The 18,408-nt window shown below is 41.4% G+C and overlaps 1 protein-coding gene across 1 annotated transcript in view; it reads right to left on the bottom strand.

Annotated features, from left to right (window-relative positions):
• Positions 1–14,508, bottom strand: part of CHSY3 (chondroitin sulfate synthase 3) — a 296,867-nt gene extending 282,359 nt beyond the window's left edge. Inside the window, exons 1-2 of the mRNA XM_055428857.2 lie at positions 13,593–14,508; positions 10,714–10,997 (exon numbers count right to left, since the gene is read on the bottom strand). Of these exons, the coding sequence (XP_055284832.2) occupies positions 10,714–10,997; positions 13,593–14,394 (1,086 nt within the window). The 5' untranslated portion in view covers positions 14,395–14,508. The remainder of the gene's footprint in view (positions 1–10,713; positions 10,998–13,592) is intronic.
• Positions 14,509–18,408: the final 3,900 nt, after the last annotated feature.

Below are 18,408 nucleotides of genomic sequence, written 5' to 3'. Positions count from 1 at the left end.
CTACTCTGTCAATTCTCTGCCCTCACTACCTCTCAATTCCATCTCTTCACTTTCGCTTCCACTTTGACTCTTTGATTAAGACTCATCTCTAACTTGGGTATGGGGCAATAGCCTCCTAACTGTCTTGTTTCACTGTCCTTCAATAGAGCCTCCAATCCATCTTTCTGTGCTCTGGCCACTAAGGGGTAAACTGATCGTGGCTACGTATGAAGAATTCTTCAAAGCTCTCCATTATGCAACCGATTTTTCACTCACTGCTCATTAGAATCACCCAGAAAGATTTTTAACAAACTATTCATGGTCTCCCCACCAACTGAGTCTAAATCTATTATATCAATCCCACTAACTCTAAGAACCACTCATCTACAAGGTATCTAAACTTTTGAGGATGTCATACAGGGCCTTTCACAATCAAGTTCTACCAACAGCTTTGGAGCCTCATGTCTCCTGCCACTAGATATGATTGAATCAAACACACTATTCACTACCATGCTATTCTTTTGCCCTCGACTTCTCATATATCCACACTTACTTGGCAATGTCCCTATACATGACCTCATTTGGAGGAAGCACTGCATCTTTCTATTCTCTTTGGGGACTTCTTCCCTTACATTCCTGTGTTCCCTAGGCTGCTGCTATTGGGCTGTGCTCAGTCGAATCTGACTCTTTGTGACCGCATGGGCTGTAGCCTACCAGGCTCCTTCGTCCACGGAATTTTCCAAGCAAGAATAGTGGAGCATGTTGCCATTTTCTACTCCAGGGGATCATCCTGACCCAGGAATCAAACTTGAGTCTCCAATGCAAGTGTCTCTTGCATTGGCAGGCGGATTCTTTACCACTGCACCACCTGAGAAGCCCCCTGTGTATCCTATACTTTCCTCCATGATAGCAGTCAGCTATAGCAGTGGACAAGGAAATATTTGAGAATGACAGGCTGAAATTAAAGTCATCCCTTTAAGTTATGGTTTCTGTACTCAATGAAATAGATCATTAATAGCTTTCTCCCTGCCGAGCTCTAATTCAAAGTCATCGTTAAAGCAAATAATTCAATGGAAACCTTTCACCTGTATTTTAAGAGCTCTATTACTATACAGTAGTCAAATACAATAAATAAAAACAGAAACACCTTAAGCCTTGCATGGATAAACAATGTATTTTTTTAATGTTTTAAATCATGTGTTTTTCTAAAGCAAAAAGAGTAATATATGAACCATGAAAATCAAACCATGAGAAAACATACAATTGTTTTCATTTTGTATATTCATATATTCACTTGGAACAGACAAGAAACAGACATAGAAAGAAATGCAGAAGTGCTGATTCTTCTCCTATGATTTTTCCCAAAAGGGAAATATAACAAAAGGAAAAAATATAACTTTCAAGGAATAGTTAAAGATGGATTGTATATTTGAAAACAGAAAATTAATAAGCCACATGAGAATCACAAGTTTTTAACACTATCCATGCTACTGGACTCACTTGTCACAGATTCTGATATAATGAGTCAGGGATGTGTTCCAGCGTGAGAATTTTTTCAAAGACCCCACAGAGCTCCCATCGTGCCATCAGGATAAAGTGCCGCTGAACCAGCACCCTCCCTACTACAGCAAGGTCCATCTTTCAAAAGGCAATTGCAATACAACTTTCCAATCAACATGATTTCCTTCCCATGAGGGGAAAAAGGCATATTAACATTGCACATTGGAAAATATTAATGATAGTTGTTATGCAGGAATTAGTATATGTCAAGCATTATTCTAACAGCTTCCAATACATCGATCTTTTCATTCCTTGCAATGGCTCTGTAAAGTTGGCACTATTGTATGCTGATCTATTTCTGCAAAAATAGCTAATAGTTACAGAATGCTTACCACTGTGAGGTATTATTCTGAGTGCTGTCATATACATTAACTCATTTAATCTTCACCTCAGTGTTGTGAGGTAAGTACTGTTATATCGACTTGACAGATGAGGAAACTAAGGCACTGAGAAGTCAAATAACCTGACCAAGGTCACACAGCTAGTGAATGGCAGAGCTGGGGTTTGAAGCCAGGTACTTTAGCTCCAGACTTAATTAAAAAACAAAATTCTAGTGATCTGCGTTTCACTCAGTCGTGTCCGACTCTTTGCAACCCCATGGTTTATACAGTTAATGGAATTCTCCAGGCCAGAATACAAGAGGGTAGCCTTTCCCCTCTCCTAGGGATCTTCCCAACCCAGGTCTCCTACATTGCAGTTGGGTTCTTTACCAGCTGAGCCACAAGGGAAACCCAAGAATACTAGAGTGGGTAGCCTATCCCTTCTCCAGGGGATCTTCCTGACCCAGGAATCGAACTGGGGTCTCCTGCATTGCAGGTGGATTCTTTACCAACTGAGCTATGAGGGAAGCCCATAAAACAGACCTAAGACATATTAATATGCAATAAAATTGCTAAATATGTCTTTAGCTTTCTCCTCTTCAGGAGACTGTAATACAAACAAGAGAGGATGATGCTCACTTAAGAAAATTAAAATAAGAATCACTTGATTCTAGTTCCAAGACAAGCACCGCTGTTGGACACAACTGGAGCACTCATGATTTAGAAGGAAAAAGACTGAGAAGGATGACAGAGATGGAAACTCAATTCTATATCAGATATGAAAGCAGAAATTGGTTGGAAGACTGACTCTCCCTCCCTGGGAGCTCCATAAAGACAAGGAAGGTGTGTGTGCCCACTGCTGATAAAAAGTGCTCAACAGATCTATTTGAGCAAATGAAATGAGCCATCTTTTAAGATGTAAGATAACTGAATTCTAAGGCAGAACACTTCAATTTATTATAACCTTATATATTTTTCACATTTTAAGATACCCATCATGAATATTAAATATCATTATTTAAGATTCATTCTTGTATAATAGATTATTATAATATACCATTTCATCATTAAAATGTGGATCTTTAACTTTTAATCTATGCATGTAAAATTTATGTTAAAATTAAAATTTATATAATAAATTTTGCTGCTGCTACTGATACATATAATTATATAACTTATATAATATATAATACTTATTAAATTCATGAAAAAAAGACATTTCTAATAATCAGTTCAAAAACTAGGTAACTCTAGGCTGAGTTGTTAGGAATTCTCTTGGGCCTGACCCTGGGCTCCTCGTGTAAGGTCCACTATCTGTCCATGATCTGGTTTTATTCCTCCAGTTGTAGCTGGCATCTCTACCTTCCTCTTAATGAGCAAAGCACAAACATAAAGCTTCCCATAATCAAGGACACAGTGCCTATACTCTGGGTTCCCACAGAACAAGGTGCATAAATCAAACTTCCTGTTGGTCAACTAATATAGATCAGTCAAGTAAGAAATACCCATGGAGAGCTCTCTAGAATTCCTCCTGAAGAATTCCCCTTCTGTGCCACAGTCCAGGTTTATATCAAGGGAAATCATAAGAAACATCCAAGCCAATCATACTATTCCACTTATCAAAGAAGTGGTGCTGAGTATATGATCCCTCATAGCCCCTGTCTGCTCCATGGGGAAGACTTCTCTTAGGTATCAGTATAATGTCAAGCCAGTGTTCTCTTTAATGCCATGAAAAAAGGAGTTCAACATGCATTTTTCCTTTTTGAAAAAAAAAAATTTTTTTTTCTATACATCTTCCTTTTTCCCCTTATTTTATGTTATGTGTATTAATATGTATATTTCTTTAAACCATCAGTTTTTGAAGGTACTGGTACTCTATAAATAAACAGGTCTACAATAAAAATGAAAGAAACAGAAAGGAATATGAAAAGAAACCGACTGTGAAGAATGAAAGACTTTAAAGAATTAGAATTCTGAGAAACTGCAACCCTTCAGCTTTTCAGTTTACATGTCTTCCTATTGTTCAATAATGTTAAATAATGACTTCATGATTCAAGACACAGATTTTTAAAATTTTAATAAGTTTATGCTTAGCTTAAACACCTTATTAAAAGTTAATCTTATTATATTTTGAGCAAAAGAAATAACATGCTATAGTCAAAGTGAAGTGCAGTACGGTTATATGAGAAATTACATTTCTTTGTATGCTGAACCCTAATTCATCAATTCAATAGATAGAAAAGAGATTGAAATAAATGTTTCTCACATAGCTTTTTGGAAACCAATACAAAGGAAGTGCAAGCAGAAAACTGACTTGGATTGTTTTCAGGAAATTAGAATACTTTTGATTGATTAAGAAAGAAGAGTATTAAAGATTTTAAACTAGTGAGAATTATGTTATCATGGAGCTAATTTCAAATTGCATGGAAGCATCTTCCCAGCTTAGCATTTTCCATAACTGTTAAAAAGCACACATTTTTCATAATTCAGGTGGTAAGGCACTAGTTAACAATGAAAACGAACTACCTAAGGCTACAAAACATGGAAAATCTGTACCAAGTTTCTCCTTCAACTCAGAATGTAATTTTATTTTGTACAATGAAGAAAACAGTGGGGCAGAAAGAGATTTCATAAAATCAGTGTGTGATGATTTCATCTGACAAGTGGAATGGGGGTGGGAAGAGTAGGTGTGAGAAGCTTACTGCTTTTAGTGAAGTTAAAAACTAAATATGACTGAATCAGAACCAAGAAATGATTTTTGAAAGACTGAATTTAAGATAAAAATCCCAGACTTATACTTTTCCACAGATACTAATATACTTTGGGGGCATAAACTGTGTTCATGATGCAGTAAAATTAAAATTCTAGAAAAGGGAAGCTCATAAGTAAGAGAAAGAAGCTACGCAGGATGTGTAACAGCCCTATAAGAACGGGGCACATATTTTAATCTTAATGGTTATGTTACAAAGAACTTATATATACTTAAATTTTTTATAGTTTAGCTCTCTGTTATTAGAAGCCCAGGGAAACTCTGCCAAAATATCTTCTTTTGTGAAATAATGGAATTTTCTATGTGTTTATAGCCTTTAGGGGGCCAAGATAAGACATAAGACACTTTAGTATGAAATTAACTCTTTTAAGAAATCTAATAAAAATCTGTTTAGTCATAAGAAATGGTTTTTTAAACCACAGAGAAATATTGCTATCAACATGGAGCTCTGCCTTGTTTGAAACAACATTTAATTAGACAATAAAGATATATATTCTTTGGTTCCATTTAACTGCAAACATTGAAAAATACACACTATTCTGAAAATGACTCTTAGATAGATGAAATGCAAAACTCCCTCACAGGGAGAAGAATTATGGAAATTAAATTGTTTTAATGCTTTAATGTAAGTGATCTTACTAAAACCAGAACCAGAGAAAAGGAACTTCCAATTCTACTAAGACACAGATGAATATGAATTGTATAAAGAAATTTTCAACAGTGAGAACTTTCTAGTTATTTACCAAAAAATTCCCTTAACAAAGAAAGTATAACTATATTATATGATGTACAACTCTAAATGGCCAAGTTTGAAAAAATTAATTCTTCTGTACACTATTTAAAATAAACATCTCATTTTCACTAGAAAATTTCTTCATATCCTGGTGAATACTTTAATGAAATTTTCAACATGTGGATTATTGATTCAAAGTATAACCCTCTTTTACATATCTGGGCCAGGCAGTTAAATAAGAGTGCAAGGGGAGGTTGGTGCACAACAATAAGACGTGAAGAGACAAGACTGCCTGCCTCTGCTAACGGCATCAAAAAACAAAATTTAAAAAAACCTTAAAACAACTTACATGCCAAACAACGTTCAAGAGCCATATGCAGCCTCCTAAACTGCCAGATTGCAGCCCAGATAACTAGAAAAACAGTAGCCAAGATAGAGCTCAACCAAAAATGTGAACTTAGCCGAGAGTAGATGCCAATAAATTCTAACACTCACAGAGTGTAAAGCATAGAATAATTTTTCACGATCATGCTTCAGTTAGTCATCTATTCTTACACAATTTGAGGTATAAATAAGTATAACGGCAACTCATGAAATCTGTTGATTTTGAACACCTGCCACATGTCCTTGAAAACTAGATGTTTCTAACTCCAGGTGGGAAAGTAAGAATCTCAATTCTGACTCTCCAATGGTCTCAAGTATAGAGAGAACCAGTCTAAGATCCATTAGCAACCAATGGCCTCTCTGTTCAGAAGAAGCCTAGCCATTCCTGGGCCCTATGATTGATGTCTTGGAATATCAAGGTTGGCCTGTCATGAGCACTTTAATTTACTGAGAACTTGATAAGGAACAGTGCATATCAAAATGCATCTGTAATTTATTTTATTTATCGTTAATGACAGAAGAAAGAAAAAGTAGGTAGAGATGACAGAGGAAGAAACAGATCAAAGGACCAACAAGCAAGACATTTTCCCAGACCACCAGAACCAGATGGTGAGGAAGAACCGAAGCTATATATCAGTTCCTGAAATACCTGGGAAACCCCAGGATGGGGTTCTAGTTGCCTTGAGAGATAAGTTCCTCAGTGGGTCCTGTGAACTGACTGCAGGATGAGATACTGAAATCCCTTCCTACTGAAAATTCCAATGAAACTCAGAAAAGGAGGTTAACCTAGAAAGCCACACAGTCATTTTTTTATAATGGAGATACAGTCTAATCTGTATGGGAATCCTTAAATACATATATTAAATATCACTTGTTAAATAATATTTTCCACTGTCTCCCTAAGATAGTTATTTAATATGATGTTCAAAGACTGAAGCAAATATTTGTAGTGCGTGTTTTAAAGTCTTCCATGTTTTATGTTTTACTAATATTGGATTCTTTATAATTCTAAAATATTATAGAAGCATACTGAATTCTTGTCCTTTGACAAAAAAAACCTCAAACTTGAATTCTTCAATGAAAAAAATTTCATTTATTTCCAGTCTAACTTTTCTGATACAACCGAATCACTTATGACTAATAATTATTAAATGAATAAAATTGATGAATTGTGTTGTATGTAATATAGAATATGATCTATTCAGCATTATGACAATAATAACTAACATCTGTTGACAATTTACTACGTGCCAGATATATACTGTCAAAACTATACAGAACTATACATGGATCATGTCATCAATTCACTTAATCTTCTACAAAATCTATGAGGCAGACACCATTACAATATCTACTTTCAACTGAATTAAACAAGACTCAGAGAAGTAATTTAAAAAGACAATGAAACTAATGAGCGGTACACTAGTGACTCAAATCCAAATTCAAGTTTATACCTCCGTCTCTTCACCCCCCCGCCCCCCGCCACTTCTTTTCTCTCTTCCCCCTTGCCAATATTGTGCTTAATTGTATATATATTACAGAGAAAGTAGACTTCAATCTAGCAGTAAAGAAAACTAGAAGATTCTGAGAGTTTCAAAAAATGTAATTTATAGTCAAGAATAGCTACATGCTATCCAATACTTTGGCCACCTCATGCGAAGAGTTGACTCACTGGAAAAGACTCTGATGATGGGAGGGGTTGGGGGCGGGGGGAGAAGGGGACGACAGAGAATGAGATGGCTGGATGGCATCACCGACTCTGTGAACATGAATTTGAGTGAACTCCGGGAGTTGGTGATGGACAGGGAGGCCTGGCGTGCTGTGATTCATGGGGTCACGGAGAGTCAGACACGACTGAGCGACTGAACTGAACTGAACTGATACAATCTATAATTTTAATATTTTCTCTCAATTCTCTTCCCACACGATCTGCAAGCCTGTTTATCATTTTTAAAATATTCAGGCTTCCCTAGTGGCTCAGTGGTGAGGAGTCCACCTGCCAATACAAGAGACACGGGTTCGATCCCTGGTCAGGGATGATCCCACAAGCCACATAGCAACTAAGCTGGAGTGCCACAACTATTGAACCTGTGCTCTGGAGCCCAAGAGCCTCAACTACGGAAGTCCAAGCACCCAACAACCCATGCTTTGCAACGATAAAAGCTACCTCAATGAGAAGCCTGTGCGCTACAACTAGAGAGTAGTCCCTACTCTCCACAACTAGATGAAAGCCCACACAGCAAAAAGGCCCAGCACAGCCAAAAATAAATAAATATTATAAAAAAGACAACATTCCATCATGTTTAATTTATTCAGACTCAGAAAGTGTGAACATGTTTCGGTAACAGTCCTCTAAACTTTGCAAGAACTTCTATGAGGAGGAAAGATCAAACAAAATTCTGAAATCCATCAAAAGTTCAGCAAAGAAAATTCAAAATTTTAAGAAAATATTTCTGCAGATGGTTCTTTTAAAAGAAATATGGCAACAAAATTATGGAGCAATTTCATAGTTTATTCTGTGACTGGATGTGAAATCTCATCTTTATGTGAATGCCAACCCAGAATGGAATAAATAAATTTTTTAATATAATGCAAACAGCAGCATAGTTGGACATTTCAAGTAATCTAAAATCCAAACTGGAAAGCCCTAATTTTGCTGTGTCCCAGTCCACCTAACTCAGGTATCTATTAAATGTAGAATACACCCTAATGTTAAAACACTTAGATATAACTTAACTGTATGCTTATCATTATTAAATTTATTAACAGATACTGTTTAATATATTCCTTAGTAATGAAAGTTACCATCATTCCTTTAAATAAGACAGAGTTGTGGTTTAGGTCAGGGTCAGAGTTAGGGTTAAATCAATGCCAGCTCTAAAATATATGTTGTTTAAACTGCTCCTTTAAAGACTGAAATCCTAAAATAAAGTAAATTCTATACAATTGCTTAGCAAAACATCAAGTCAACATTCTGAAACAATATTTCTTTAGAAAATAATGCTTTGTAAAGCTAGGGGGAAATGTAGAAACTATTTTTTAAATAGATTCTGAACTTAGTGATGGACAATTGTCAGTGTAAAATTCAAATGTATTACCAAACATTAAAGTAAATATGGTGATAATGAAGTTACATCCTACAAGGTTTGGCATCCCCTCTGTCTCTTCTCTTATGTCAATTAATGAAAATACCTAAGGTTCCACTTATTCCAATAGAGAGGGTACAGATCTATGATAATTCCCTTTTAAGCAAACAAATACCTATATTATAAATAAAATACTAAGTCAATTCTTGAGCATGTATGTCACCTGAGCATATTTTACTGTCTTGGATCATGAATGGGTAGACGGCTTTTTGAGGATTGCACCTTCATAGCAGAATCAATGAAAACTTAAATGGAAGGACATGAAACAAAAGGTTTTTTAAAACTGTCTATGTACTATTAAGGCAATACAGTATCAGTTAAAACACAATAATTTTCCATCTTTTATTTAAAATATGGATGATATTTTTACTCATCCATATAGAGTCAACATCTACAAAATGATATTTTCATGTAAACAAAAATCACCTGAGATTTTCATGTTAAATATTCATTCTCACCTTCCTGCTAGTTTTATATTAAATGGAGACAAATCTTTTTCATTGAATTTATTCCATATTACCTATTTTCAACTAAAATGTACTCACCTATATCTTTATTATAAAAGTAGTCATTAGTCAGTTTTATAAAAGAAAATTACTATTTCTATCAATAACAGGAATAAGGTATATACTAATTTTAAATTTGTATAGTGCATATTCCAAGTAACTGGTTGTTATTAATATTTACTCTCTGTAATAAACATAAGAAATACTTCCCAAAGTGTAGATACCATGAATCATTAAAAATAAAGCTAAATTAAGGAAAGTAGGATTACACTTCTAAAAGAAAAGTGAATGGAACTGTGTAATCTTGAGGTATAACAACTTCACAGGGAACATGTTTTCATAAATTATTTCTTCTACACTAAGAAAGCGTGAAAAATTTGAAAAGATATCTACGTGAGTTAAGTTATAATTTACAGAGGTGTGCACTGGATAGCTAAAACATATTTAATTCCAACCACTTGAAAACTAAAGTATACTGAAAATTGCAGTACCTTATTTAAGTGTTACGTAATTTTTACTCAGATTAACTTTCAGGAAAACTGTTTTAAATACAACTGCTTTTCATGTCAAAACCAATTTCTGAAGAAAAAAAAAAACTCAGATTATTTTGTAAAACTAATTACTATAATGAAACAACAATTCATAAACTCAGATTATTTAAATAATGGCTGCTACTGAGAAAAATGGAATAAAGGTACAGAAAAAATTTTAAAGAACCAGCCATAATATTAAGCAGTAACTTATCATCTTCAGAACTGTTTTACCAGATAGACATGCCTTTTAAAATGTTGTGAATAAATCTATTAAAAGTGATACAACATTATAAGGTAACTTTTTCTATGCTTTAAAAACACTGCATGTTAAATTTCCATATAAGCATCTTCCAAGAAATTTCAGAGTTGAATTATTTGCAAACAAAGAGATGCAATCACATACCTAACCAAAATGACCACAAAGGACAAAATGCTAAAGCTACAGCCTAAGAGCATAAAATCAGTCCTCTTGTTAAGAGACAGGAAATGTATTTAAACACCAATAAAGCAAATAAACAGGAAATAGCCTCTTCAAGAGATAAGACTATACATGTAAGATACTGCTTAAAGGTATGGGCCACACTAATAAGAAAACCTCAGACACACCTTAGCTCTAAGAACAGCCTCTCCCACAATAGCCCGTGTGTCCATCACTGGCTGTTGCTATCATTTTCAAGCAGACAAAGATACAGAGAGAATAAATAAATAGAATCACTGATCCAGACTATAAATTGTCACCTACCTGTAAAATGGGAACATTTTCATCACAGCTCAAGCCTTACCTCATAAGACCAGACACACTGAGTCCCACCGAAACGTCGAACACATCTTCCTACTTCCACGTCCTCATGAGTCGTGTACATTTCTCTGAGGCATTCACCGATATGTGGCACCATCCTCCTGAGAACCTCGCGACTGAAGATCATGCCAGGTCCTCCCATGCAGAAGTTCTCCCCAGGCTCCAGCCCCAGCTTTCCGAGTTCTTCAATATTCCCCAGGCCAGTCTGGCCCAGGTAGAGGGGCTTGCTGCTATTCAGTGATCTAAGAAACTCTTCCAACTTATCACCTACAAAGAAAAAACCAACAATCACTCCTTTTCCTAATTTCATAATCATTTATAACACACCAAGTAAGGGAAAGAACTCCCAATATTGTGCATAAACTCTTGACAAGTCTCATACAATTGAAAAGAAGAAAAACCTCTTCGAATATTTCATTATTTAAAAAATACTAATTCATAGGTATTAAATTAAAATTAGATTTTATCAACCTTCTAGTCAATGAAAAACCTTAGTAAGTCTACCAGTCATTGGATTTTTTTAAAGCTTAACTAATGCTGAGAATAAAGACAGGCTTTTTAATATGTATGAAGTAGTGATTAAATTCTCAGAAACATAATATCAAATATCAATATTTAGCACCGATAGGAAGATCATTGACAGCCAGGAATTATTTTTTCTTGATAATTGATTTAGTTTACTGCTTCATCCTTAATTAAACACAAGCCATAAACAACCCAAAAGATGTAGATGTGTCTGTGTACATATGTACATACATATATATATATATAGAGAGAGAGAGAAAGGGAGTCTGGGAGAGAGTGAGAATATCAAACTTATCTTGAAATATAACACTTTGGAACTTTGGAAAGCACCCTTTTGGAAAAAAATTAACATTTGTTAAAATTGATATAATTATAAGTTTATAAGCTCATCAAGAAAAACAATCTTAAAATAAGGTTCTGTAGCCAAAACAGTTCCAGAGCATTAGGTACTCTACAAAGTGATACACGGGCATAAGTAGTTGCCGTCTTTATTTTCCCAATCAGCATTTCTGCTATCATTTTTGATGAGCACAGAATCTGCAGTCATTATCTTGATCCTATGCCACGCCCCCTCGGAGCTCAATGAGTTTTATATTATTGGGTTCTTGATACAAAATGCATTTCATTCTTAATAGAGATGGAAAGAATATGGCATTTCAGTGTTCTGAAGGACAGTCTTTCATTAAAAGATATGACATGGATGGTGTTAATGCATTTTGGAAACTGCAGAGTGTGGCAAACTTCTGCCAGGAAACCTTTGTGATTTTAATGAGGCAGAAAAGACATGGGGACTGTAAGATAGCGGATCTATCAATTATAGATAAAGATATCTACATATATCGTATCTACCTATGAGACAGTGGGTTCACCAGGAATGCAATTTCTTTTAAATTTTTGTATCAAATTATTCAGTTCTTTATTTTCGTATCTAATTACCAATATTTCCTCTGCCAACCAGCCCTAAGGATTTCATTCCTCTCAACCCAAACCCAGGAAATCTCTAGTTATTAACTCTACATTCAGTGCTTCTTTGCTAAAAGAGTTATGTAAATGATGCTACCTGAACCAGGAGAAAGCAACGAGGCTGCAAGTAGAGAGGGTTAAACTGAGTAAGGGCTGCCCCACTTTGACCAAGAAGCTAGGGAATGCGGAAAGAAACACCTCCTTCAATACAAGCCTGCTACTTCCCTTGTGTACCTCTCTGCAAAGAACAGAGCTGGAAAGATTTCATCCTGCCCTAAGGAACATTCTTTCGCTGAGTTTAGCAATCTCTGGCCAGAGCCACTCACACTCAGGGTGAAGGACGGCGCCTCTTTTAAAACTGACAAAGTTTTTTCGAGCTGGGGCTGCGCGTGGTTTGGGGAAGGACTTCCAGCCTCTGCTTAACGCCTCAACCACCGAGACAGACGGGAAGGGATCCACACTAGTGAATGCTGGTACAGGCTGGAGCTCCTAGAGTCTGGATAATTCGAGTGCACCGACCCCTTTCCCCCCACCACTAATTCCTGTCAATACAGTCATCCCCTCTGGGGTTTACTGAGCTGTTGCCAAGGGGTAGGGAAAGGTTTGCTGCTCCACTGTGGTGGCTGGAAGGAGCTGCCCGCTGGAGTGGTTGGGGTGCCCAAGGACTCCCATTGCGCGCCCGGTGATGCGAAAGGGAAGGAAACGCACAGAAAAGGGTTTGGGACGACAAGGATGGTTCCTCGCTCTCACCAGTCCCGAAACTAAGCTGCTGCTGCTGCTGCTAGGTCGCTTCAGTCGTGTCCGACTCTGTGCGACCCCATAAACGGAAGCCCACCAGGCTCCCCCGTCCCTGGGATTCTCCAGGCAAGAACACTGGAGTGGGTTAAAACAAAAGGGTCGGGGAATAACGAAGATCACCGATCGCCAGTCTGGCTCTCGCGGAATCCTCCATCCTCCTTTTCTCCACGGGGGACACGCCCCTCTGGGCCAACGTGGGAAACTACCACCACCTGGCAGGGTAGAATGGGAATAGCCTCAGGTTTAACCCCAAGGTCCCTTTCCTCACCTTCCTACACGGGAAGAAGTAGCAGCAAGCGATGGGCGGAAACCAGAGCAGCAAGAGTGAGGAAGGCGAAAAAAAAGCCAGGCAGGTCTGAGGAGGGTCCAGACCCGCAGCAGAGGAGGAGGAGCGGAGTTGGAATTGTGGGCGGAGGCGAGAGGTGGGGGCGAACAGCTGGGGGCTGCAGGAGCCCGGAGCACGTGCAGGCAGAGAAGCAAGACAGGGGCTGGGCAGGGATCGGGGCTGGGCAGGGATTGGGGCTGGCTGCAGAGAAAGGAGGCGGGGAGGCGGGACAGCCGGCGCTGGGAGGTCACCTTTAATGTAGACATCATCGTCGGCGCGCATGAACCACTCATACTTGTCCAGGTAGTGGTCGTGCATGTACTTGATCATCATGAAGGACTTTTTCTGGGGAGGGTAGGAGTCGTCCACCCCAGGCAGCGCGATGACAGGCAGGGGTGGCGGGGGCTGGCCAACTCCAGCGTTGGGGGGCTGCTGGCTGGAAAAGAACTCCACGCGGCCGGGAATGAAGCGCGCCCAAGTCCGCTGCGCTGCCAGCGCGCGGCTGCCCAGGTACTTCTGCGCGGTCATCACCCCCACGTACAGGAAATCGCGGGGTCGCGAGCTAGAGGCAGCGGCGCCCCCGTCCCCACTGCCGTTGTGGCTACTCCCCGGCCGGCCGCCTCTCCGGTGCCCAGCCGCGCCCCCATCTTCTTCCTCTGGTTCCCCTTCAGCCACCGGGGCTCCGGGGAGCCCCGTCGCGCCTTCGGGCTCCCGTCCTCGCCGCCGCTGCTGCAGCGGAGGTGGCTGCTGCCAAGGGCTGCTCCGAAAACTGGTTACCCCGGGCGCTGCTTCAGGGAGCTGCGGCCCCCGGGGCTCCTGGCGCGCTGGGGGCGGCGACTGCCCTGGCCACTGCCGGGCACGAGGCTCGGGGAGCGGCTTCTGCGCGCCGGGGCCAGCTGCCGAGCGGCCGTAGTAGGAGCAAAGGCTGGAACCGCGTCTCTTCCTCTCGCTCAGCTCGGCCACTCTGGGGGCGATGAGCCAGGACGCAGCGGTGAAGCCCAGCACCAGCCCCAGTGCCACGCTCATCCACGGACGGCGGGAGCGCACGGCCATCGCGGCTGCCCCGGGAGCGGACGCTGGCTGAGTGGCTGCGGTGCTCGCGCGGGTCTCGCTGTTCACACCCACCCCTCCTCCGCCTCCACGCCCCCAGCCCCTGCCGCAGCCCGCTGCCCAGGCTCCGACGCCCGATCGGGGTCGGAGCGCTCCCGGCGCCTAGCCGGCGGCGCCTTGCAGCTGCCAGCCGAGCTCCCCGCTCCGCTCCGGGTCCGGGTTCCGAGCGAGGGTCGGGAGTGAAACTTCTCCCGGCGGAGGCGGCGGCGGCGGCGGCAGCGAGAGGAGCTGCCGGAGGACGAGGAGGTGGAGCGGCGGCGGCGGCAACGCGCCCGCTCCTAGGCTGCCACCCTGTCACTGGCGCGCTTGGTCCCTCCCTCCTCCCCGAGCCCCCGCCCTCGCTCCCCACCCCCACGCGGCCGAGCCCCGGCCCGGCCCGGAGGAGGAGCCACGGCCCCGCCGCCGCCAGCCGTGGGGAAGCGCGGGCCGCGGTACTTCCCCGTTACCCGCCCTTGGACGCCCCCCGCCCGCGCCTCGGTCCAGAGCCGGCCTCCTCTCCGGAAGGAAACGATCCGGGTCCGGCCGCCTCCGGCTTTCAGCGCCAACGCCCCCTCGTGCCTCCTCCCCGGGTCCTAGTTCGCCGTCCCATTTCCCGTCCCGTCCCGCCCCTCCGCCGCCTCGCAACACACCCGCGTCCGGGGGCTCCGTCGCCCCCCTCCCAGCGCGTCGGCTCCGCTGACCTCATCGGCTGAGCTCGGGTCCCAGATCCCCGGGCGAGCGCCCGCATCTCCCTCCCTACTCGTTTCCCCCGGCCCGCAGCCGTAAGTCCTGGCGTGACCCTTCCCCATTCTGCCCCGCCCAGGTCCGCCTAGGCTCCGGTCTTCGCGTTTTTCGGTCCTTTTCGCTTTAGTCTGGAGGCTGCCACTTCGTGTCTACTCTCTTCTTATCCCGGTCACTGCTCAGGAAACCATCTGTTCCACCCTAGCACCTCTCCTCCCAGCCTTACCAACTCCCCAGTCCCTACCTGCATCCTTTACCACTTTCAAAGCTACTCCCCAGCCATGCACAGAAGCACCATTGTCACTCCTAAGAAAATCTCGGAGGGACTAGAAATACCTACCCTGAAAGGCTAGGGGAGGTCACAGTGAGTGGGGGCTTAATCCCTAAAGACAATGAACATTCCATCTTCCCCACCTGTGTAGCTGGGGCATGTGAGGCTGCCTAGTGGTCCACTCCTCAGCTCTCCTTTGGTTTCATGGCTAGAACATATTTGCAGTCTTGGTAGAGACTAGCTGAGAAGGATTGGCAAATGATGGAGAAATGTGAACAAATAACAGAGTCATCACCCAGAAGATTGAAACTAAGAAAATTCTTATCCCCCCACCCCAGAACTTAAGGTGAAAGTGAAGTCGCTCAGTCGTGTCCGACTCTTTGCGACCCCGTGGACTGTAGCCTACTAGGTTGCTTCGTCCATGGGATTTTCTAGGCAAGAACACTGGAGTGGGTTGCCATTTCCTTCTCCAGGAGATCTTCTCAACCCAGGGACTGAACCCAGGTCTCCCGCATTGTAGTCAGATGCTTTACCGTCTGAGCCACAGAAAATAGAATGTTTATTCGTGTCTATAAAGCATTTTCTTTACTAAGGCAATGACAGAAACTGTTTTACCTCTCCAATTAGGGAGGGAAAATCTCCAGCAACAGAATCTCAAAAAAGGTGAACCTGTATTGGCCAAAATGGCTTGAAAGTTATATTATGAAGAAATCACCTGAAGATAACTGACATTTGGAAGAAGGGAACATTTAAAAGCTTTCTCTCTAGAAATTGTGAATCTAACTACAGTCTGAGGTATATTTGGCATCCCAAGCCCTTTCCTCTTCTCCAAATTTCAGTCTTCTGTTTTGTACATCAAATGCAAAGGGATGGTATTGAATGGCGTTAGACATAGGGCTGGATCCAGCAAGGTGCTGGCAGCGTCCTTGGAACAGTAGGCCTGCCTGGAGCCCTTGGAGGGGTGGTTCTTTCCACACCAGTCACTGGCTGTGCAGGAGCACGTCTGACTAAATGTTTCATCTGCTGGACAATGAAGCTCCTTTTCCATGTCTAGGTCTTGCCCAGAAACACTTGGGAATACAGATTACTGAACTCTTTCTCGAAGTTTAATGTTAGAATACAAAACTAATCAAACAAACAGGCCCCTTCTGATTTAAAAGTACATCTTCCCAAGGACATTTTAAACTTTCTAAAGCAGTGCTGTTCAACAGAACTCTCCTACAATGGAATTTTCTTCATCTGTGCTGTCCAATAAAGCAGCCAAATGCCAATGAGCATTGGCTAAAATGGTTGGGCAAAGGAATTTTCAATTTTATTTATTATTAATATTTATTTAAGTAGCTCCATGTGACTAGGGGGTTGCCATGTTGGACAGCACATTTCAAGAGGAAATTCATGATATTTAGTGTCCCCCTACCTGTGGTCCATTGTGAAGAACAAAGAGTCCACCAACACACCAGGATATCTAGCTGGTCATCCTTCCACTGGATGCGGTTCATGTAGTCGATCTAAAAAATCATTAATTCTCATCAGGCACGGATAAATTACTAGTTAACTTTTACACTATTTGGGGATAAAGTGAACTTCATTTATTCAATATCTATGTGAACGAACGGAGAAGGCAATGGCAAGCCACTCCAGTACTCTTGCCTAGAAAATCCCATGGATGGAGGAGCCTGGTAGGCTGCAGTCTGTGGGGTCGCTAAGGGTCGGACACAACTGAGCAACTTCACTTTCACTTTTCACTTTCACACATTGGAGAAGGAAATGGCAACCCACTCCAGTGTTCTTGCCTGGAGAATCCCAGGGACGGGGGAGCCTGGTAGGCTTCGCCTATGGGGTCACACAGAGTCGGACACGACTGAAGTGACTTGGCAGCAGCATGTGAACGAAACTAAACAATAGACAAGGTGGGAGGCTCTAGACACAGAAATATCACAAGAGACTCACTGCCACCTATCTGAAGTTTATAGTGCCATGAAGAAGACAGACATTAAATACCACAATACAAAATGAATTACCGTGATGACAATTGATATGATAGGAAAGTGTGGAGTACTCAAAGGGTATTGACAAGATCATCTAATTCAGTGTGGGAGCCAGAGAATTAATTTTTAGATACTGAAATAAAATGAAAAGAAATGATGTTCCATACTGGCTAAGGGACCTTGGGAAAATTGTTTAAATTATCTGAGCTTCAGATTTCTCATCTGAATGTAAGTACATTTCTGTGGGGATTTATTAAGATATTATATGTAAATACTTAGCACAGTGTCTAGTTCATTTAGGCGCTCAGGAAATGTTCTCATTTTCTAACCCTTCATAATAAAATCTCTTCGATATCACCTTGCTTATTTTTAATGATGTTCCACTTTTTATTTAACAGATATTTATTTAGTGTCTACAATAAGCTAGACACTATTCTAAAGAAACAGCAAACAAAACAGTCAAAGCCCTTGAATTCGTAGGGATTATATTCTACTAAGGAAAGATTACACACACACACACCGTTCTACATATAATATGCCAGGTGATAATTATTCTGAAAAAAAGAGATAGTGGATGTGCACTTGTGTCAGATGCTGCTGCTGCTGCTAAGTCACTTCAGTCATGTCCGACTCGGTGCGACCCCAGAGACGGCAGCCCACCAGGCTCCGCCGTCCCTGGGATTCTCCAGGCAAGAACACTGGAGTGGGTTGCCATTTCCTTCTCCAACGCATGAAAGTGAAAAGTGAAAGTAAAGCCGCTCAGATGAGGCCTTTTTTAAATGTATTGGTCAGCAAAATTCTTTCTGATAAGTTTAGCAGAGAACAAAAGAAAGTGAGGAAACTTTAAGTATATCCAAGAGAAGACTGTCCAGGAAGACAGAATAGTCAACGCAAAGGCCTGAGATAGACATGGTAAATTTTAGAACAACAGAGAGACCAATATAAGTTGAAAATGGAAGGGAGTTGGTGACTTGCTAA

This window comes from Moschus berezovskii, chromosome 8 (genome assembly GCF_049115385.1).
Source record: "Moschus berezovskii isolate FMDL1 chromosome 8, NW_MosBer_1.0, whole genome shotgun sequence".
Lineage (NCBI taxonomy): Eukaryota > Metazoa > Chordata > Mammalia > Artiodactyla > Moschidae > Moschus > Moschus berezovskii.
This window is presented reverse-complemented; position numbering and strand designations above follow the sequence as displayed.